This window comes from Corvus moneduloides, chromosome 1, assembly GCF_009650955.1.
Source record: "Corvus moneduloides isolate bCorMon1 chromosome 1, bCorMon1.pri, whole genome shotgun sequence".
In the NCBI taxonomy this organism is placed as follows: domain Eukaryota; kingdom Metazoa; phylum Chordata; class Aves; order Passeriformes; family Corvidae; genus Corvus; species Corvus moneduloides.
Genome location: NC_045476.1, coordinates 8444912 through 8467619, shown reverse-complemented (window position 1 = coordinate 8467619; position 22708 = coordinate 8444912). Strand labels below are relative to the sequence as shown.

The 22708-nt window shown below is 37.0% G+C and overlaps 1 protein-coding gene across 3 annotated transcripts in view; it reads left to right on the top strand.

Annotated features, from left to right (window-relative positions):
• Positions 1-22708, top strand: part of LMBR1 (limb development membrane protein 1) — a 69387-nt gene that overhangs the window by 11238 nt on the left and 35441 nt on the right. Inside the window, exons 2-5 of one of the 3 annotated variants that reach the window (XM_032099154.1) lie at positions 3007-3079; positions 5315-5354; positions 7212-7351; positions 12448-12551. In XM_032099154.1, the coding sequence (XP_031955045.1) occupies positions 3007-3079; positions 5315-5354; positions 7212-7351; positions 12448-12551 (357 nt within the window). Of the gene's footprint in view, positions 1-3002; positions 3080-5314; positions 5355-7211; positions 7352-12447; positions 12552-19933; positions 19989-22708 lie in introns of those variants that run through there. The other 2 variants (XM_032099163.1, XM_032099173.1) reach the window with 2 other exon arrangements.

Sequence of the window (22708 nt, the reverse complement as noted above, 5' to 3'; positions counted from 1 at the left end):
TTACTACCTGTGCTTTTTTAGTAAGTGATTAGAAATGGAATTGACAGATGATTGTATGTAGTGTGACTTCAAGGTGTGATTTAAAAAAAAAAAAAGAAAAAGACGCAGTGAGGAACTTGAACCCTAAAGCCAAGTTTCTACTGAAACTTGAGAGCTACTCTGCTGTAAGCAATTGGGGAGGACAGTGCTGATGTGACCAGGGGATAATGCTGAACTGCCAGTGTGATTCTCAGGTGAGTGTGGAGAAGCATTTACAGTGCATCAAGAAGGGCTTAGTGCTGTTACATGCAGCTGTAAGATCATACCTGGAGTGCTGCATACAAGCCCAGCCACTCATTATTGAGAAACAATAACTGAAACTACAGCAAATATGAACAAGTCCTGATGGCTTTTTTTTTCCTAATACAAAAATATCCTGAAAAGAAGCAGCAGTATGAGGAATAAGAACCCAAGGTTGCAGCATGACAGGACAGTGGAACCTATTCTTCAGCTGTTAGAGGCAACACATTCCTTTTCCCCAGCTTAACTGAGTTCCACTCTAAAAATAGTTGGGATGCTGACTTGAGCTGTTTCCTTTAGAAAGCTATTCAGAATGCATGGTTAGAAACAGTTCAGAATCAGAGGTTTCACTGAGTGTAAATTGAGACTGCAGTAATATTTCTGAGTTTGGTGTTTGAGTTGTTTTGGTCAGTATGAAGGACTTTTAATTTGACTTCTTTTTTGTTAAGATCATAAAGCTTTCACTTAAAAGAATTTACTTATTTTCTTGCCAGTAATTTTAAAATTTTGTGAATTTTCAATAATAAACAACTTTATCAAACATTTACAAAGTCGTTCTCAAATCTGTCAGAAGTAGAGGGAGAATTACATCAGGATGCATAGTTACCCCTTATTGCTGGGTTGCAGAGTAGCTGTTATCTAAAACCAGAAATACAGCATTTGACAGTTTGTGTTACTGGACAGCTTTTGTCTGCCATGCCCTCAAAATACCTCAGTTATCTCAGTGGTACCTTGTAAGTACAGACTCACATTTTCATTGTAACCTTGCTGTCATGGATAGAATAAAGGCCACATCTTCTATTTGAAGATGTAAACAAGATTGCAGTAATTTTGATCCTTGTTTTAAATAAAATTAAACCAAAAATGAGCTGAACTATATTTTTCTTTTACATGGGTTACACCGTGTCATTTGCATCTGACAGATTTTTAAAGAATTCACTTACTCTGTATATGTGATACCTGATTTTCAAAAGTGAATGCCTAAAATTAGATGTCTGTTGCTGTAGCCTTGGTCTAGTTTTCAGAGGAACTGGAAGCTTAGAGTAGGATTCTCTTTCAGCACTGACATTGCCTTTTCCGATACTGACAGTACGAGCTATGTCAGAGTACTCTGAAAGCCCAAGGCTGTTCTCAGTTTCTTTTGTTCTTCCCGTTCAAAAATATACCAAATGTTCTTTATTAAATCTTAATAACATTCTTTAGAATTATTTAAAGGACTGAATTCTTTATCAAAATCTTTTCTTCTTTGAGGCATCCTCAAGAAGGTTGGAGTGGTAAACTCAATTCAGATTAAAAGTTGGAATTCAGAGATCTAGTTATGAAACCTGATTTTCAGTGGCTGTATTTTGCATGTTGCTGCTGTGTTTTGCCTGCACAGAGAAGGAGCTGGGTTGCCACTTTCAGACTTACTGTTGTCCTTCTGGGAGGCACCTGGAAGTCACAGGCACCCAAATGCCATGCTTAGTCACTTGGGTTTTTTTAATCCAAAATATCTGACTACAGCAGAAAAATAACTCAGTTTATATTTATCAGTATTTCTTAGAAAGTCTGTCTTTCCTGATACTTTCTTCTCCCCTCTGATTTGCTGATTTGCATGTGGTATTGTTTAGATGCCAATTTATCAAGGCTATCATCACTACCTTCACTTTCACTTTTCCCTTTCTCTTAAGGTAGCCTTTCTGCTCTTGATTTTTTTAAGACAGTGAGTTCTTAAAGGCAACAAATCTACAAATGACTGATTAAAGAAATAGATCAGCTGTTATCCAGTGAAGTAGTTTTGCCGCACAGAATGGCATGCTTCCTTCTTGTTGCATTTCTGTCTGACTCATGTTTTTAATAGGCATCAGCACCCAGGATTAAGGAAGCAGTGTTGAGCCACTTGATGCCTCATTCAGGAGCAAATAAAATGTGTGGGGATTTTTTTTGGTATTTTTTTTTACCCCACAAAGGCTTGGAAGGTTAAAACTTTCCTGCTGTTTAATTCCTTTCCTGTAAGATTTCCAGCATTTTTGTAGGTGTTTTGGTCTTATAGTATTGAAATTGTAGTGCTAAATCTTATAAACAACTTCATCCAAGTCACTGTGGGCAGAAGGTACATCTGACCTAAATAAACCACCAACCTTCTGCGAAGGGAAGTTGTATCCTTGGTTTCTGACTTTAAAGGAAACATCATGTTTGATGAGCTCATGCTTGGACATCCACTGTAGGCACGAGTCTCTCTTGTGTGTGTTGTCACCTGGAATTTGTTTGATTCACGACAGGATGCAAATAGTAAACATGTTTGTTTCTTTCCACGCATGTTGACAGCTTAGATCAAAATGGATCCTCAAGAGCCCATTATATAAAATACAATTCCCCTTAAGGATGCATGTGAAGCAGATACAAAACCTGATATCTTTTACAACTCAAGTGGATTCAAACTTCAAAGAACAGCCCACTCCGCTCAAACAAAAAATCACACTGTAGACAAGGCTTTTTTCTTAATTTTAGAGTAAAACTTGCTGGCCATATGATTGATGCAATAACTGTTTCTCTAACCTAACTGTTCTTATGTGTTTAACTTTCTGTTAATAAGATATAAAACATAAGTCTTGAAATGACTTGAATTTGCATAGAATGCACTCTTGTTGATCTGAATTAAATTTTAAATTGTTGAGACTAGATTTACTGTTTATTTATAATCCAGGCATTTCTTCATGACCTAATAAATGCCATTTTTTTCCCCAGATCTGTTTTCTCCTGTTTGCTGTTCTCTACATAGTTTCCTACTTTATAATCACAAGATACAAAAGGAAAGCAGGTAAGCATAGAAATTTTAATATGTAAAAATAGTTTTTGTTTTTCAAATAAATAGATGATTCTTTTCCTCTCCATCTCCACAAGGAGAGTGGAAGAAGTAAAGCTGTTTGTTAGGCTACTGGTCTATGGCAGCCTGGATTGATCTGATTGTGTATGGCAGCCTAAGTGTTAACTGTTTTGAGAGGGAAGAAAGGGGTTAATGACAAGTAGATGCTTCTGCCTTCCTTGCCTTTAGATCCTGTTCTCCTTTCACATCAGCCTTTCCAGAATAAGTATCTTCAGCTGTGTTTTAGCAGCAAAATCAGGTTCTGAGCTTTTGCTGGTAAAGTGAAAGGTTGCCAGTGCTACAGAAGAGAAGTAGCATTATTTCTTCAAAAAGTCCTGCTCTGCTCAGGTACAGTTATTTCAGTGGTCTTAACCTGTTTCTTATGAGTTCACCACTGAAGTTTAGATAATACCTTGAAATAGTACTCTTGTTTTTTTTCCCTTTGGAAACATGGTCTAGTTTCCATTCTGAAACTAGTCTTTAGGAAGCCCTGTCATTTTCTTCGATATTTTTTCTAAAGACAAATAGCATAAAAATCGGTATAAAATTGCAGAATTTTAGACTCTTGACAGCTTATTTGGGACCTTGGTGCTTGATAATAGGTTGTAGAAACATTCCTGTGTATGGTGATCTTGGTGCTTTGAACTTTATTGGAAACTGTGTATTGAGCTGTAGTGACCTGTGTTATGATAGAGATGCTTTCATAGATAGATTAATGTTTTAAAAAGTAAACTTTTCATGGAATTTAATTCCTTAAAAGAAAGGTACATATCTTTAAACATGGGAAGTAAGACAGATACTATCTTCTGATCCTGATATGTATTTTGGGCACTATAAAGCTGCTACTATTTGTAGATGGAGAAGAACAGGAAGGGGAAACTGGTTTGGCAAACACTGTTGGATGCAAAGACACTTTTATTGCCTTTTTTTGGCGGTTGATCTCCTCAGCTAGGAAGAGGGACTGCTCTGCAGCTGTCCTGACTTTATGAAAGCTTTGTGAGCATGTACTTAGGCACACTTTGTAGCCTGCTATGATCTTCCTGATGAGAAATGTTTGAAGAGTTAAGACATCTGGAACTCTTTCAGCACAAATTGTTCGCTGCTTCTCCAAGAAGCTCTTTAGCCAAAATGATTCATAAGAGACCTTGACTTAGTCTTTCAAAGCACCATGAGGTTTCCATCAAAAAAACCAACAACTCCATGTCCGTTCACAGAAGAATTTCAAAATAGCATGATGTTATTGGCTGTGTGTTTATTTCAACTGTGTGCATGACTCTTCAGAACTTAAATTTATTTTAAAATCTAAGAATAAATAAAGTCAGGCATTCTATCTCCTATGGAAAATAGGAGAAACTTTAGAATGCTGAGTGTAAAATTATTTTAAATTCAGAAATTTTTATTTAAAAATGCTTCCATTATTTTAAATTTAGAAATGCTTACATTTGTGTACTGATGCGCCTTGAGAAGGATGTTAAGCGTAAAAGGATGTGTTAGTGATTCATCTCTGAGTGAAATTTGGTATTGTTTCAAAAAGATTGTTCTAGTGAAGTATTAAGTGAGGAATAAGTGAATAAAAATGGTCTAAAATTTGAAGTATCAGAAGGAAGTAATGATATCTTAAATCCAAAAGAAGTAACAAGAATAACACCACCTGTCCTTCCTCCCCTCTCCCAAATCCCCAGGAGCTGGGAAGAGGGGTAAGTAAAGGGAAGCAATTGAGTAGTCATCATTATTGTTCTGAGTATACTTTCTTGTTTTAAAAAGACATTAATACTGAAAGTGATCTCTAGTAGTAGTTAGTATGGACTCTAAGACTTTCCTGTAGCTTGCCTGCTCTCTGTGGTTCCAGAGATGCCCAAAGGGACAGTTTCTAGCAGCAGCCATGGCTGTAGTAATCTGAAAGCATGTTTGCCATAGAGCACTCTGGAAGAGGTCTCCAAGAAGTTTTGAACTGCATACTTAAGTAAAGTGAAATAACTTTGCTGTTACATTGAAAAGAGTTTGACTAGAAAAAAAAAGGGGTGTGAGTATTCATTTTTGGAAGGAACTTCCTTAAATTATTCATGCTCATAAATTGTATCAGTATGTCTGAATTTAATTGTAAATTAAAATTATTCCGATGGATATACATTTTAGCCTGAGGAAAAACAAGTGAGTATTGAGTATAACCTGCTGTAATTTAATTTTCAGATGAGCAAGAAGATGAAGATGCCATCGTTAACAGAATATCGTATGTATAGCTCTTCTTGGCAGAACTTCTTTTCCTGAATATATTGTTATGATAGTAACCTTCTGTGCTTCCAAATAAATAAGAGTCTATTTTAAATATTCAAATGTATTTTAAATAGATTGCTAGAGGGTCAGGGAAAATGATTTGGTTAATTGGAGCCCTGTGTTATGAAAAGTGTTATGAAAGTCTGGTCTAGGGCTTTTTTCATCTGTGGTTTTCCCAGGAAGCATGAAGTTGGCCAGAATATTGCATGAGGACCTGATGCAAGCAGTGGAATTGAGTGCAAGACCTGCATTTAGGTCTCTAAAATGTAGGTGTTTAGATGCAAGGTGGTGTAAGTTCCTACAGCAGTCGATGGAAGGCCTGTCAAGGGAGGCAGTGGATCCTGGGAAGAAAGTTAACTGCCTCTGTAGAAGATAACTTATCTGACCATTGTGAAAAAGCTGCAGGGGGGTAACAAGTGGAAGACAAGCACTTGCCAGACCTACTGGTCTGCCAGCAACTCTCTCCTTATCCTCTTCCTTTGTAAAGCTAGATATTAATATCTCCTATTTGAATGTGCCTCGAGATGTACAGAACCTCCATGGCTGTTGCTGCCCTGTCAGTTACGTGATTGGCTGAACAATGTGAATCGACTCCTTGTGTATTACAGTGCTCTTGGCTCTTCCCTGGTGGTGTTGTCGTCCCTTTGGAAGGAGAGCTCATAGAAAAGTGTTGTTGTAAATATAAAATGTTCTTTTTTCTTTCAGCCTAAGGTTTCTTGTTCCGTAAATGTGCATGGTATTTTCCTACAAGCAGTAACTCTCAAACATATGGAGATAGATTTTTCTCCACATGGCATAATTGTCAGGACTTGAGGTGTGGAGGGAGGAGAAAAAAAGGCCAAACTGCTGTAGTACTTTGCTGTAGTTTGTTAGGTTTTACAGTTCTGGCTTGGAATACTTAAACATCCTTAAATGAAAGAAAAAATCTCAGAAGCCAACAACAATAACATAAGAATATCTTAAAAGACAAAATTAGTCACTCTTTATGTTAACTTTTGTGTAAATGAAAAATGGATTTGTAGACTGTTAAGAAAGTAAGATTTCTGTAAGCAGCTTACAGATGCTCTTGTTGTAGGGATGTTCTATTTATTATTTTGTCATGCAATTTGAGAATTACTTCTGCTTTTATTACAGCATTAGATTAGTTCTGTAAGAATGTTTTGTTGATCTTATTTTTTTTAGAACACAGTTCTTTTTAATGCCACAAGATGGCATGTGGTTTAGGTTGTATTTGGGATCTAAAAAGAATAAGCTTAAATACTTTAAATATTTCTGATAATTTCTGTATATCGACTTTACAGCTATGAGATGATAACTTGAATAACTACTTTGTGAAAAAAACAACTTTTTTTTCAGTTTGGTGTTAAAATATTTATGTATAATTGTACTCACTTCAGTTGTTAGAACGTTGCTCTGCTTTTAAAACTTTCACTAAGAATATAGAAATTGAATCTTTTTTTCTTATGTGTGTGTCTGTGTGGGAAATTAAAACTGAAAGAGGAGACTTGTGAAAAGATATTTAATAAACACCAGTAGTTTAACCTTTGTATTACATTGGAATTGAATGCATACATGTGCCAAGAGACTAATTCTGGGAGGTGGTAAAAGCTAATTATTTATACTGGGTTCTGTAAACTATTTTAAATTTGCTTTTTGGAAGTCAGATGCTTTGGAAATCCCAGTTTCTCCTGACTATTTACAATGTAAGAATGTGTTGCCTTTAGATGCTGATTAACAGGAAGTTTAATGACTTTTTTTTCCTGCTGTTCAGAGCATGTTGGTGGTAACAATAGTACATTTCTTTAAATTTCAGGCTGTTCTTGAGCACCTTCACTCTAGCAGTTTCAGCTGGTGCAGTCCTGCTTCTACCTTTCTCAATAATCAGCAATGAGATCCTGCTTTCTTTTCCACAAAACTACTATATTCAGTGGTTAAATGGCTCACTAATTCATGGTTAGTATTCAGCATAATGTAATTAAAATGGATGTCCTCGTTATACGTGCACAGATATGTTCTTATTTTCAAACTGATAACTTATTTTCATTTACTATGCTAATTGTTAATGTGCTATTGGCTGGTTGGTTTTGCTGCTGTGTGAGGTATGACCAAAGTCTGTCTTAACTGTTCTGTTCTTTTTTTAAGAATTATGCCGACTTGCTGGAATTAAACCAAAATCACTGCTTTGAATATTAATGTAAAATAAGAGCTACTACAAGCTAACCTGAAACATGCTGTTCAGACTTCTTCCTTATGTGTGAATGCAAGATTCATATGCCTTACTCTTCATGATGATACCTATAAATTTATTCTCAAAATAAAATCATGTTTTAAGAAACTTGCTAGTTGTGGGCAGCTTGGACTGGATAGTTAAATACAGCTGTTAATGATTTATGTGTAAACAAGGAAAATTGTGGAACATAAGTATTGTGGCAAAGATGTGTGATAAAATAACTGGTGAAAACAAGATCTTTGCTAGGTTTGTCTGGAGAAAGTATGTTCACTATGTGAAACAATTTATTTAATCTGGTATAAATAATTTACAAGTTAACTGTGGTGTCCTCTTTAGTCTTGGGAAGAGATAGTAATTTCGCTTTGGAGGACTTCTCTGTGAAAAGTGTATGCTTTTTGCTAAATGTGTAATAATATTCAAACATAACAAGTTCATGAATTTTCAGATCCCTAACTTGCAAAGATTTTGTTTGGGGTTTTGTTTTGGTTTGGTTTTTTTGTGAAGTGAGAGGCAAGAAGGGATATTTGTTGGACATAAAGGAATGATTCTTCACAGTGGGGATGGCTGAACGTTGAAAAAAGTTGTCCAGAGAAACTGGGAGATCTTGAAATTTTTCCAAAACTCAGGTGGCCAAAGCCCTGAGGAGCCTGATGGCACCTGCAGTTTGGCTGTTTTAAGGGCAGATCAGACTATGTGACTTTACAGGTTCTTTCTAGTTGAGTTATTCTATGACCTGTTTGTGACACGTCATGGGGGATTGCTAATTTGGTATGTCTCCTACAAGGGAGGAAGAACCCAAGCTGAATCTCATTTTTCACATGGATTTAGCTGCTCAGGCATTTTTCTTCTTTACTTCCCTCAAAAAATTAATGGAGAGTAATCCTTCCGTGTCTGAATCGCCTTTGGAAAAAAGACAAAAAAATGCATCAGAGACTGGAAATTGTATAATAACCAGTTCAGAAATTTTTACTCTGTCAGTTGTTGCTTGAGAAGATTTGGTTTAGTATGAAATCTGCTGGAATAGTTGCTGTTAAATAGGAGGCCTTTGAATTTTCCAGTGACCATCTTTCGATTTTGCTGTGCTAATGTTTGAAAATACCACTTTATGGATACACAATATAATTTATATTCCGTAAGTCCAGCAGCAGTGGCTAGCAAGAAGGGAAATTCAGCATCTTGGTGTTTCCAGGTGTAAGTGTGTATGGCAAAGGGGTAGGCGTGACCGCGGTGAGCCTTGGGTGGGTTCCGGTGATGCGAGGCGGGTTTTGGATCGGGGAGGTTTTGGATCGGGGCTGGGCCGGGCGCCGGTGCGGATCCGTTCCCTGGAGCAAGGGCTCCCCCGCGTGGCACTCACCGGGATCGCCCCGCTCGAATCCCGTCCCGCGCCCGGCGCACTCAGAGGGGGAAACCTGTGCGGCTTTGGGAGCTCACAGCCCTGGCACCGGCACCCGAGCTCAGAAGGGCTCACATGCCCGTAATACTCTGCCTACACAGCCTTCACGTATGGTTTATGAACTGCTTTGTAAATGTTATCAAATGGGAGCATTTGTGTTGCTTTAAAACACTTCTCCCCCCTTAGATTTATCGATTACAGCTATCATCTGCGGTACTTGAACCTGACACTGAGGGGTTTTATTCTGTAGATTGTTGCATTACTGCTGGCAAATAAAAAAGTAGAAAATATATGCCTCAAACTTTTGAAACTAGGCAGAAAGGCCAAACCTGTATCCAGCATAAACACTCTTACCTAATTACTACTGCTGAAGTAATCCCAGGACTAGTTCTGACAGCGGTGTTCCCTTGTGCTGCTGTTGGGTACAACCAGCAGGTGGGGGTAAAACGTAATGAAACTGCCATGAATAAGAAAAATGGGAAAATGCTCACGATCTAATCTGTTTGCCTAAGACTGGGAAATTTTTAATTTTTATGTTTTATTAACTTGTTTTATGGGGTACAGTCTTAGGTCACTGCAAATGCAAAGGAAAAAAAGTTCTAATTGACTGCTTAAAGCTTTTCTATATGTTGATCTCTGCACATGTCTCATGCAATTTTATGATGCAATCAGTGTAGTAGAAAATAATTCTTTTTCTGGGTCCATTTTAATTTGATTTCTGAACTACCAGATTAGGGTAAGAAATACAGAGGACTCTTACTTTGAGGAAAGTGTACGTGTCTGTCGGCAGCAGAACAGCACTGTCCTTGCCTCGTAACTTTGTGTGCATATTGTAGCTCTGTAGTTTAACATCTGTAAATGTGGTTCCTATATGCTACTAATGTGTTAATTCCTGGATTTTAACTTTTAAAAATTCACCCTGGGTGTGCACCAGTCTCCCCCCCCTTAAAATGCTCTGTGTCCTCTGCAGCTCCTAAGCACTGTTTTATGTTGTAAGATACACATGTAATAGAGCTGCTGAAATTAGGACAAGCAGATATTGAACTTTGCATTAGGTAACTGAATGCATTCTGTCTTCAGTTAGAGAAAACTGCTGAAATAAGACTCCTACCCCCATCTAGTTGTATTTCTACTCTTACTCTGGTGTCTTTTTTGGGGAAAAAAAAGGCGCAGACTGCTGAAGTTAATGTCCCCTCGTAAGGGCTGTTAACGACATTCTTGCTGATGTTGCTATGCCTGAATGTTTCTCAAATGGTAACAGGAGCTTCCTGGCAAAGCAAATTCTAAAGGAAAAATCCCCCTCTTTGTTAACTGGAGTTTAGCCACCTTTAGGCAGTCTGTTTTCTTTAGCAAATGAGTGTTATATTTCACGCATCTTTTGGAATTTTCGTGTTTTGTTTTCTGTAGCCTATTTGGCTGGGTTTGGTTGCTGGTATCCTGCTGCTGTCAATTGCTGAAGAGGTTCTTTTGGCCCCTGTCCCCCTCCGTCTCTCTTTTATTTCTCCTTCAAATTCGAATGCTGTCATTTGAGCAAAAAGGAATTATATGGCAGAAGCACTTTCTGAGATGGTACAGGCAAAGATCACTGCTAACTATTTTACATTTGAATCTAACTACAGAAATTTCTCTTGATAGTGAATACCCCAGACATCCAGTAAATGTCTCTTTCCTTCCCTATTCTTTACAAAATGGACAATTTCAAGAGAAAAAGGAGCAAGCCTGTACATGGGAAGAAGGAAAACAAACAAAGCTGTTAGTTCAGATTTTCTTATCATGGGGGAATATTCTTTTTTTGAGTGATATTCAGGTGATATAACATAGTCCTGCAGAATTATGGAAATGTGTGTGCCTTGGAGAAGGTGGGGAACTAAGCCTGTTTTTCTCTACAGAATTTTTTTTTTAGGATGTAGAACATGTGACAGTAGTTAGACCTGTTAGGTGCTAAATTGCAGATAAGCTTCTGCTTTTATAAAGAAGAAACGCTGCATCCTGCACAACTTCTGATAGGGTGATTGATGATGGATTCATGTTTAGGCACCAGAAACTGGCTCTTCAGTAAGTGTGCAGCTTAGAAAATCTTAGTAGAACAGATACTCTAATGGAGATTAGCTATCACTTCAGGTTGTTTTCTAAACCCTTTCTCTTCCTGCAGGTGTCACATGTGTCTTACAGATGTCCTCCTTGTAGTCAGTTGCTGATTTTTCACATAGATCACAGAACGGTTGAGGTTGGAAAGAGCTCTGGAAATAATCTGCTCCAAGCAGGGTCAGTCATAGAAGGCTGCTCAAGGCACTCCTCTTTTAGGTTTGAGTATGTTGAAGGATGGAGATGACAAAACAGGGCAACCTGTTTCACTGCTTGCGTACAGTGGCAGTGGAAAATGTTTGGGATTTTTAGTTTTTGTTTGGGTTTTTTTCCTTCCCTTTTATGAGTAAGTAGATTTTCCAGTTTTTCAGTTCATGCTTATTGCCTCTTCTCAATTCACTAGATACCACTGTGAAGATCTGACTGTTTTCCTTTTTCTCCCTCATCTTATACATATATATATTGTTTAAATCTCCCTAAGTCCACTCTTCTCTGCTCTCTGTCCTTCTGTCTAGCCTGTTGAGATTCATCAGAGCTGCAGGAGACTGCTCCTCCCTATCCTGTCTGTTGAGCAGATTTGCTGGGGATGTGTCCTCTCCTACCACCCAGGTCACCAGTGAAGGTGTTTAACCCACCATCAGCCCTCTGGGGTGTACATACCACTGGTGGCACAACCCTGGGAGCCCAGAAGCTCAGCCAGTGTTCAGTCCACCTCAGAGTCCATTTACCTTGCCCATACCTCATTAGTTAAGCGATGAGTGGGTTAATGGGAGATGATGTTGAAAGCCTTATAAAGCTGAGATAAAAATATCTACTGCTCTCCTTTTGCCTGCTAAGCCAGTCATTCCATTGTGGAAGGCTGCTGTTACCATGATATCTTCTTCTGATTTGGAGGTGACAATGGCATTTGTGTGCTGCTCATGTTAAAATCCATGGTTTGCTGAAGTTTCTCTTGAAAAAATATGGGAGGAAGGAAATACACAGAACTGGATTTTTTGAGATGCACTGAGAGTAGTAAAATACTTCTGTCCTGAAAATTTCTACAATGGTTCTCTAAAGAGCCTTCAGTGAGTTTGTGGAAGTCGTACCCCTGAGCTTGCAGTCTGTCTCCCAAGGTTTCAGACATTTACTCCTGAAAGGTAAGTTGTATCCAGTTTTTGTTTGAAGATCATTATGCAGAGAAATGGAAGTTTTTCAGCAGTGACCTGTAAATAACTATACCCATAAACCCTTGGCACTTGTACATATACTACATTGTTATATGTAAGGGAAGAAAATGTTGTATATTTAACTGTTAAAATATAGAAACTTATAGTGTAAACCTTTTCTTGTTTGTTTCAGGTTTGTGGAATCTTGCCTCTCTTTTTTCAAATCTGTGTTTGTTTGTATTGATGCCCTTTGCGTTTTTCTTCCTGGAATCAGAAGGATTTGCTGGCTTGAAAAAGGTAGGAAAGCACTATTAAATACAGAGTAATTGCAGTATATATTTCATTTTCAGCCCTTGTTTCTGATGAAACTAATATTACAGACTGGGGAGGATTTGGTGCTGGGATGTGTGTGCTTATGTGAAGGTGTATATACAGCTGCACACTCTCGCACAGGCCAGACCTATGGGGGAAAAAGGACTTCTTAAAACCCACATGTACTGAGATCAAGAAAATTACTTAGCTCTCTTTTGAACAAAACAATTCAATCAAGATTTTATTTTTTGGGAGATAACTTTTTTGGGATGTTAAAAGGAGAGAAGGTTCAAAAAATGCATAAGAAATAAAATAACAAGGAGAAGAAGGACAGGTTTCTTGCTAATGGGAACGGTGATTAAATAACAGATGACCCTGAGAAAACAAGCTTGATTTGTGAATTTTAAAGATTACAAACATCCCAAAAAAGGTTTAAATGTGGCCAGTATTAACAATAATATGTTAAGAAAACTGTCTTAAATGGGTAAAGAATATCATAAAATATTCAACTTCATTGGAAATATTCAGGTTGAGAGGGCTGAGTATTTCGGTGAAGCAGGGAATTTGGCAAGGCAATTTTTGAACAATGAGATAACGATTGTATTAATATGTGAACATAAAGAAACACAGTGAAAAATTACTATAATGGGAGGCACATCAAAATTAATTTCAAATCATAAATATGAGATAGATTAAACTGCAGTGACTGACTGGGACCAATTGTAGCACGTTACCATTAATCTTTATCATCCAAATGATAACGCTTTTGTTTTTGATGATACTACACTTGGGGGAATTCTGCTCCCTTTGGATGACAGTTTTCAGAAAGCAAAGGGGCTTGGAAAGTGATCTTGAAATCTGGAGGATGAAATGAATTAAAGATGGATGCAAAAGAGTATGAGTCATTGAAGCACGGCATGTAATGTAAAGTCACTAGGGGATAATTGTATTTGGAAGGTAAACATCATTCCTGGTTGCATTGACAGTAACTGGCATGAAGGCAGTGAAGTTACCATTTCGGTTCTTGGTGGGATTAGGGAAAACTAAACTGAAGTGCTGCATTCAAGTTTTTGGTTCACTTGAGAAAAAACAGAGGACAGCAAAACAAACAACTTAGAAACTACTATGTGAAGGAAAATTTTAATTCAGAGAAAATAATGTGGAGAAACAGAGACTTTATTCCGTAGCAGAAGGTACTGGGGGATTACAGCAATGCAGCAATGTCAGAAAACACCTGCGGGGCTCAGCCCAGGTGGTGGGTAGATGTTGTCTGGTGTCACCTGCACTGAGCTGATGCTGCTGCAGCATTGCTGTGCATTGACCAAACTGCAGAAGTATCCAGGTCACTTCAGTTATGAATTTGGGTGACCAAATGAAAGCATTCAGCTTCCAAGGAGTTTGGTGATGGACTGCTGGTTTAACCCTGCTTGTCCATTTTGGCTGGAAAACACTCTTCTTCTTCCTTCACTTCAGGTATATACAGGGCTGAGAACTTTTAGCAACTCTGTTTGTCCTTCCAGTTTTCATGTGGAGGCCACTCCATTTTCCTTTTGACACTTAACTATCTAGCCACAGCTAATATTTATCTTTTCTTCTAAAAAATAAGTTAACTAATTACAGTGGGGTTTTTATCTCCTGCAATCCAACAAAACCAAGGATGCTGTCCATTAGCATACTGGGTAAGGTACTTCTGCTTGTAGAGTTCTGTTGGCTCCAACAGATGCTCTGTGTATCCCAGCTACATGAAACTTGTACTTTACATGAAACTTTTAATAGTTAAAGTGTAATTTTCTTACGATAGTGGCTATCAGTAAATCCCATTCAAGATAAATCAGATCATCATTGCACGTTTATGCTTGAAAGCATTTGTGAGGTGAGATGGATAAGATAGAACCATAGTCTTCTGCAGATGCCAGGGAAAAGATGATTGTTGGTGCTTTAGGGTAGTTTTGCTTTTAGTATCAAAACCCAGGGGAGGGAATTCCATTTTGGAATTTTTTTTTTGAGTTCTGGATGTTTTTGGAACATCCCAGAAGCCAAGTGTGATTCCTGGTAAAAATACTCCAGGCCTTTATGCAATGTCTGTTCTACCTCACTGCTCTGTTTAAAATTATCCAAAATGGATGGAATTGTTCTGCCTGTTTTGTGTGAGCCTTAAAACTGCTGGTCAAGACTGAGGAATTGTGATCTGTTGTAATACGAACATACCTTGTCTCTGATTGCTTTTCTTGGAAAGTAAGTGGCAGATGGCACTTCTGGACTAAGCTGATAGTTAAAATTAAATGTGCTGTTCTTTTCAGGTGCTGATGTAGATAAATGATTCTACTTGTAATAATTGCTATACATGTTTTAAAGAATTACATCACATAATTGGGTCATTAGAATCTGGGAAAATTCATAATTAATTGAAATCAGGATTACATGTAAGGTTTTCAGTTCTAGCATCTGTGAAGGAAGGGTATTTCCCATTGTTTTTTAATTTTACTAGATTTTCGTCATGTTTCTTACCTCTTTTCTGAGAAGATTTTGAGACTGTAATTACTTTGTAGAATTTTGGCATTTGAACAAATAATTTAGTGTAATTTAAAAAAAAAAGTAATATTTTGTCATTCATCACATCAAACTAATAGACCAGAGAGATAAAACAGTGTTCAAATGTTATTACTGTTCACTGGGAAAACCAGATTTTAGTGGTCTCAATTTAAAAGAACATTTCATATATTTGGCAAAACTTGTAGCATTTAAGAGAAGAATGATCTACTGTAAATGTGAAGACATTCAGTAAAGAGATTTGGCATGGATCTTTAATCTTTCATTTGGGAGTTGGGAAAGCAGTTGATTCTAGATACCCAGCTCGAATCAAAATTTGGATAAAAAGACTGTTCCAGTGGAAGCTTTTATGCAGGTCATCCTGTCATTGAATTACCTTCATCATAATGACTAAATAGGTCACTTGGGATATAGGTGTGTGCAGTGAGGATGTCTATTTGAAGGTGTTCATATATGAATTACGTGTTGGGCTTTTATTAAAGTTCTGAAAATGCATAATTAAAAGAGTTTCATTCCTGAAATTGAAATTTTTTTTTTTCATTTTTAATGGATGTCTTTGTTCAGATTAAATAGCAACAGTAATTTCAGTCATTGTCATGTATGGGTCTGACTCCTGAAGATTTTAGCCATCTGTTTGTTTATCACAGACTGTGCTATAAAAGTTGATTTTATGTATTGACTGTAATATGTAGGATTCTTTTTTTTTCCAACCCTGATATTTCAGATAGTTCATAGATTACTGTTGAGAGCTTTGTATAACTTTTCTTTCCATGTTCCTGAATGGTAGCATTGCTCCCTTAACTGTTCAGAATCAGAATGGGTTTGATTAACCATCTTCCAATTTCATATGGCTCTTTTCCCTGGCTGCTAATATACTTTCTAAATGGCACATGGCCCCTCTTAGAGACTCACTTGGATTCCCCAGGGCAGCAGTTTAAAACAACCAAGGGCTTGCCTGTTGTGCAGAGGAGAGAAACAGGGAAATGAGGCACTGGCCATGGATGGATGCAGTGATGCACTGGAATTCAAACTGATTCTCTGCTAGTTTTTCATAAAATCCACTGTGTGAAATCAGAAAGGGCATTTTGGAACCTGAGTGGGTTGACTATGCCCTTCTAAAGAGCTTAAGTGCTGCTCTTTGCTTTTGTTCATTTCCATTTAATGGCACTTGAAGAATTCAGATGTCAGGACAATAATAATAATCCAGCCAATACTGGAGGTGTATAAGATATATATGTATATGCATGTACATCCTTGTGTATCTGCCATGTGTGTATGGATGCACACACGTATTTTTGTGCACACATAGGAATTGGATTTTTCTAGACTTGGAATTGTGATACATTATGCCTCAGCCAGTGCTATTAACTGAGCTGTTGGAGTACCTGATATCACTTTAATCTCTTGCACCAGTATTAAAAACTGTTTTACATCTTTCTCTGTTCTTCTTGTCTTCCTTTGTAGAGTCTGTGCATAAAGTTATGTTTCTTGTTTAGATAATCTTTTAGTTCTTTGTCACTGATGTGCTCGGATTCTATAGTAGTTATGAAACAAAGTTGTCAACAGTGTTTCTTAATGTCTGAATTAGCCTCATTCTTTATCATTCTCCCAAAAAAAGAAAAATTGTGCTATTTGCAGTTGAGTAGGTCATAGTGCTGATGTTTCCATGTGTGGTAACAGACTGCACAGAAAATTGCATGTGTGCTGCTGTGTGAAGGAGGCAAACATTTTTGAGGAGATAATTGCTATACCTTTTCTTGACCTTTAAAATATGCTTTCTCTTGATGTAACTTCAATGGAAATTTGTATTTATTTGAAGTTGACAAAGAGAGACATTTTGAAGTAATTTCCTCGTAAGAAAGTACAAATAGTGCAATTTACCACAGCGAGAAACTGGAAAAACTAGGTATTGCATAATCAGAAGTGTAGAGTTTTAAAAAGGTTTTATGAAGTATATTACCTTAATACTGATCTTTGAACTTGAAGTCATAGCATAAAGTTTAACATGAGCGACAGCAACATCCTGACCAATTATCCAAATTATCCAGACATCCCAAAATGTTCACAACACAACACACAGAGTCTGTGGATTAAGAGGTTAACTCCTGGAACATCAAAAGAAGTGCATGATAATAAAAACAAATAGTACAAAAATTTGAGGTAACTTCCTTGCTTAATTAATTAGGTAGACCAGGTGGAAGCGAAGAGGCCAGAGCTGGTGCTCAGAATGTCTATAAAGCTGAGCAACATGACAGCACAATGGAGGAGGAACAAAGATTTTTTTAATATACTTCTATCCTGTGTCACAGTTTGAAATTGTCCTGGTTTATGTCCCTTTTGGCAAACTTACATAAAAGTGACCCTGTACTGTATTTTATGACCAGATGACTTTTTTCCCAGTGGCTAATTTGTATCAGACCCCCATCTTAAAGAGACACAGAAATGAGTAGGAAGTCCAAGCCGGTTTGTCTCAATGAGCTTTCATTGCATGCTTTCATTATTTTTGCTCGTTTTTGCCACTGATCATCCATAAATTGTTGGAAATGAGTGATTAAGGAAGTGCTGCTTAGTGTTAGTGGCACATGCACATTCTTGGTATGTTTTTTGTGGGTGAGAGGAAATCGCGTACTGCACAAACAAAAAGGAAAACTCCTGCTGAGAACCTTTCAAGGAAATTTAACTTGCGTAATGTTTTGATCTTGGTGTTTATTACAGAAAATAAGAGTAATATTTCACCAGCTATTGTTATGTGTCAGCTAGTCCCTCCATCTGCTTGCCTTTCCTTGATGGCTCTTCCCAAATTCCCAGTTTATTTTAATAAAAACACCACTTAAAAATGTAGCAGTTTATTCATATGCTGAAGGCAGGTGAGCTGGGCCAGTGTTCAGAACATTTATTGTGTTGTGCTTGCTACTGTATAAAGATTTGGCTGTTGTGGCTGCAGAGCCCTGCCTGTGTTAGCTGCTGCAGCTTAACCCGTGCAAGTAAAATGTGGGGTGTAGTTCCTTTCCAGATAGTAAAATGCAGGGGTTTCTGCTCTTAAAGGCAGATTTCTTCTCTTCATCTCTTTTACTGAAGCATGGCTTTTAAAAATGTTTTGTAAGTAAAATTACTTATTTGGGGAGGGGGTGAAAAGTTGAAGCTTTGCAAAAATACTATCATTAATATTTTTTGAAACTGCTTTTTTTTGCTATACTCTGTTGTTAGCTTGCTGAACAAGCACAGTGTGTATGTCTCCCATGTCCTCAGATCCACTTTATATTTATCAACAGCAATGACTTTTCCTAGTCATGTCGCTGTGAAATAGGACTGAACTAAACTTAAGTTCCTGATTTATTGTGTTGCCATGCATTGTATTTGCAAACTCCAAGTAAAAGAAACATGGTAATAAATACAGTGAAAAGTGAACCTGCTGCTTTTTTATTTCTTGGTGGGTATGGAAATTCTAATTTCTGTATTTTTCCATGTAGAAAATCTGTACTCCCAGTTTTGCTGTTTGTACCAGTAGAACTCTGATAGGTGTAAATTACTATAAAAGACATTTCAGTGTGTGATGACAATGTAGGAAGTATGTTCAAAGTTAGTGTTGAAGTATTTACTTTTAGCAACTTTTTTGCTTATCTCAAGCAGATTTTCACGGAGAGAAATTTGTTCCTATATTGCAAAATACTGGCACATAAGTGGCTTGGAAATTCTTTCCATTATGAAATAATCTCTAATTAAAATCAGTCAGTTTTTAAAATTTGCCGTGATTTTTCTGTAAAAGGGATTTGGAGAGTTGAGCCTTGTTTTCAAACAGCATTTGCCTGTGCTTTATGCTTTTTGCTTGTACCTCTGACTGCAATACCCACAGGCCACTCTGTGTCATGGCTCACCAAATAGTCTTGAGGTGCCTTGTTAACAGTGGATGTTTATTTGGCATTTAAGCTCATATTTATTTGTCCATAAAATCATTCTGCATGATGTCTATGAAATGTTTACTAGTATGTAACTGAATTATTGTACATTATATTACAACCCATTTACTCATTCCATTAGTAATACCAGAAACAAAAGTTGTTTAATCAGTCACATCAAAGGCAGCTGTTTGGATTTGTATTTTTGACATAAGCTAACATGTTAAGTTCAGATATGAAGTCTAGTTTTTAAACTGGAGGCCTTTAAAATGACACCACCTAATTATTAGAGTTTGTTGTTGTTTGGAAGCAGATCCTGATTATTCTGGGATTTTGATTTGGCAAGTAACTTGATCATGATTTTTCCTTCTCCCTATTAGAAGCATACCTAGCTGGCAGTTGTACAAACCCGTAACTTAATTTGTAGGATGTAAGGTGCAGAGCTAAGGACTGTATTTAACTGTAAATCTTGCATTAAGGATGATGCCTATCTGGAACCTTTGTGGGCTTCCTGCTTCCACTGAAGTCTCAGAAACAGCTTGTACACAGCTAAATGTGGAGTGTATTTGCAATTAGTAATATAGAGGACAGCCCCATCTAATATTAAGTATGAGAAGAGCTTATAAATTGGATGGAAAGGGAAGATGAGAAAGTTTAGTATAACTTGTTAGCATGTCACATTGACAAGGGTTACAACTTTGAAAACATGTTAAATTACAGCTTTACCAAGTCCTTCATTTGCACTTCTGCAGAGGAAAGAAAAATGTTCTTATCTTACAGGTATATGTATTAGCAAATTAGTGCATGAAGAGTTTGGTGGTTGTTTGGGCTACTTTTGTGAATCTGTGACTGGAATCTGTAACTCTGCTGTAGATTAGTGTGAAATGAAAATACCTTTGTAAAAGTGATGTCTGTTTGCAGCGATGTCTGTTTGCTGTCCTTTCACAATGATGTAAGAGCCTGACAATTACTACAGGTAAGTCAAAAGAAGTTGGGAATCCTGGTTGTATTACTATTCTTTTGTATTTCAAAATCTTGACTTCAGCACATATAATATTTTTTTTTTTTTTTGGCCTAAATGTCTGTATTTGGACATTTAGGATCAAAGGCTGTGCAGGGCAGGTAAGTAACATGTATTTGACAGCTTAAGGTCACATCATGTTTCACTGAGAGCGAGATAAAAAAATTCAAGAATCAGTGGCCAGGAGAGAGAAACTTGTCATATGAGGAATAATGGCTTAATGTGAATTTGGTTTTGTAGCTATATAAAATATTTTATCAGGTTTTTATAAGACTTCTTGCTTAAGTCAGTTGGGGTCATTATATGCAAAAATCTGCCTTTTTTATATTAGCATAAGGAGATCTGTGGTTTGTTGAATATAAGTAACAGTTCTGTATCTGGGGACAGCTGAGGGGGAAATAAGGGAATGTTGGTTGTTGCACACATTGGATCAAGATGTGATGAGATGTGATATGTGCTCCGTTTCATTGAAGTAGTTAAATGTCAGTTGGTTGCTTCCATAAATTAGATGGTACTTCGTTTAAAGAGGCCTCAGTGTAAGGTACAAAAAAATAGGCTACCAGGAGATAAGCTGGTGGTGGAGTTTATTTGGTACAGCTTTTCTGCACTGGCTGCCTCACTGCCACTTTGTTATCTGAGCAGGGGTTCAGCATTTCTGCAGCAGTGTGTGGATTTGAGGTTATAATTACTTTTTTTGATCAACTTTATAATGCAGATAGAAAATAAAAATGTGTCAGCTTAGTTTGTGTTCTTGCAGCATTTTAATGTGTTTGAGCTATGGAAATTTGTAGAGTAACAAGATGAACCAAGTGTTGTTAGTAATATTGGAGTAAAAATACTGCACAAAGAAAATGGTGTTATTTTGAAATGTGGTTTTTCTGACTGTGACTTCTCTAGCACACTGTGAGAATCTGCATTAGGTGACGCATTATGAGTAGGTAGAGGCATCTGTAAACTACTCAGTTTTTGGAAGCTAGCACTGGAGCATTAGTTATTCCACCTCACCCCAGCCAGGAATGGGCTGCATTGCTGAACTTTTGTGCTTTCCCCACGCCTACGTCGCCCTGAACTTGCACATTTGTGCTGTATGTAGCATGCTTATGCTTTGTAGAATTTCCACAGTTTCTGCTAAGAGCCTTAACACGTAGCTGGAAGCCTGCAAATGGAATAAGATGAGAATATTTTCCTTTGCTGCTCTCTAGTGCATAAATGGAGTTGGTTTTTTTTTATTTGGTTTTAGGATAACTTACGGAGTTCTGCATGAGCAAAAATAAACATGTTAAATATTTCTACTACTTGTAAAGTGTGCAGTTGGTACATCTACCCAATGCTAAGCTTGAATCTCTTAGTTTTATCACTGATGTAGACTGAAGCACTGGCTTCTAAAATATTTTTCTTCCTAAGACACTTATTTTTAGGCAGAAATAAGTAGCTTTTAAATTTGTCTGGATGGAACGTTCCTAATGCCCTCTATAGATCCTTCTGTTTGTGGTAGATGATAACTGTGTATCTAAAAACCTGCGATGTAATTTTTTAAAATTTTCTTTTTATGGTCAGTTTATAATAAAATTCATGTAAACAATTGTAATTTAAAACGGAAATGTTTCATGGAAAAATTTGCCGTGCTTTGGGAAGGATGTATTCACACATGCAAAATCTCTGAAATGACTGTGATTCAGACCCCATTTTTAGTCAATGGAAACAGGCAGATGCCTCTAAGAATTTGGCATGTCTGAGTTAGAGGCTTCAAGAGGCAATGTGAGCATCTTTCCATCTCAGTGTGTTTGGATTTATTTCATTAAATGGTCAGAAACATTAAATCGATTTGTTTTTATAAAAATGGCTGGTTTATGCACGAGGACTATCTTTACTAAGATTTGAATATTTAAATATTTTCACATCAGTGTCTCATTTGCGTCTCCATTGACATCAAGTAGTGACCATTCAGAACAAGCAAAACTTTGTCTCTATTTTTAAATCTGTTTATGCGCTTTCGTTACTTTATATTAAAATTGAAAAATACTTACAGATTTACTATAATTGTAATTTTAATTCACAGAGAAGAAAATTTCCATAGAATTTTATATTGGTAGCAGAAAGGTTTAATATAATTGTCTTAATCATAGAAAGGCAATAAACATTTTTCTAAGGGGTTTTCATTTATTAAATGTAAGCTTTACTAGCAGGACATCACTTCTCATTCCTTCTTGGAAGCAGTGGAATTTTGATTCTTATAACCATGTGATATTTAAATCTGTATTCTACATTACTTATTTAGTATTAGTAGAATTACTTCATGTTAGGGATTGCTCTATATTAAGAATCACTTTTTCTGAACTGACATCTCGAGGAAGGAGCTTGCACATCTGTAGTGAGAATTTGTGAGGCAGACAACAACCTTTATTTACAAAGGCGGGGAGGAGGAGAACCACAGACTTTCTTCCATCCCTGCCTATTTTTTTTTGGTAGGTTTCTCAAGAGTTTCCCACCTTACTAATAGAACTTCCATCATTCTGGTGCTTTGACCAGTTCCTAGAAGTGTGCTTTCTTCTTGGGCTTATTGACCCACTATCAGGACGTTAGCTAGTAGGACATGACTTCAGGGGATTTATTTTTTGTTTTCTTTACTTACTTTAGACTTTTAAAAGTGACCTGTGTGCTTGTACATGTCATTT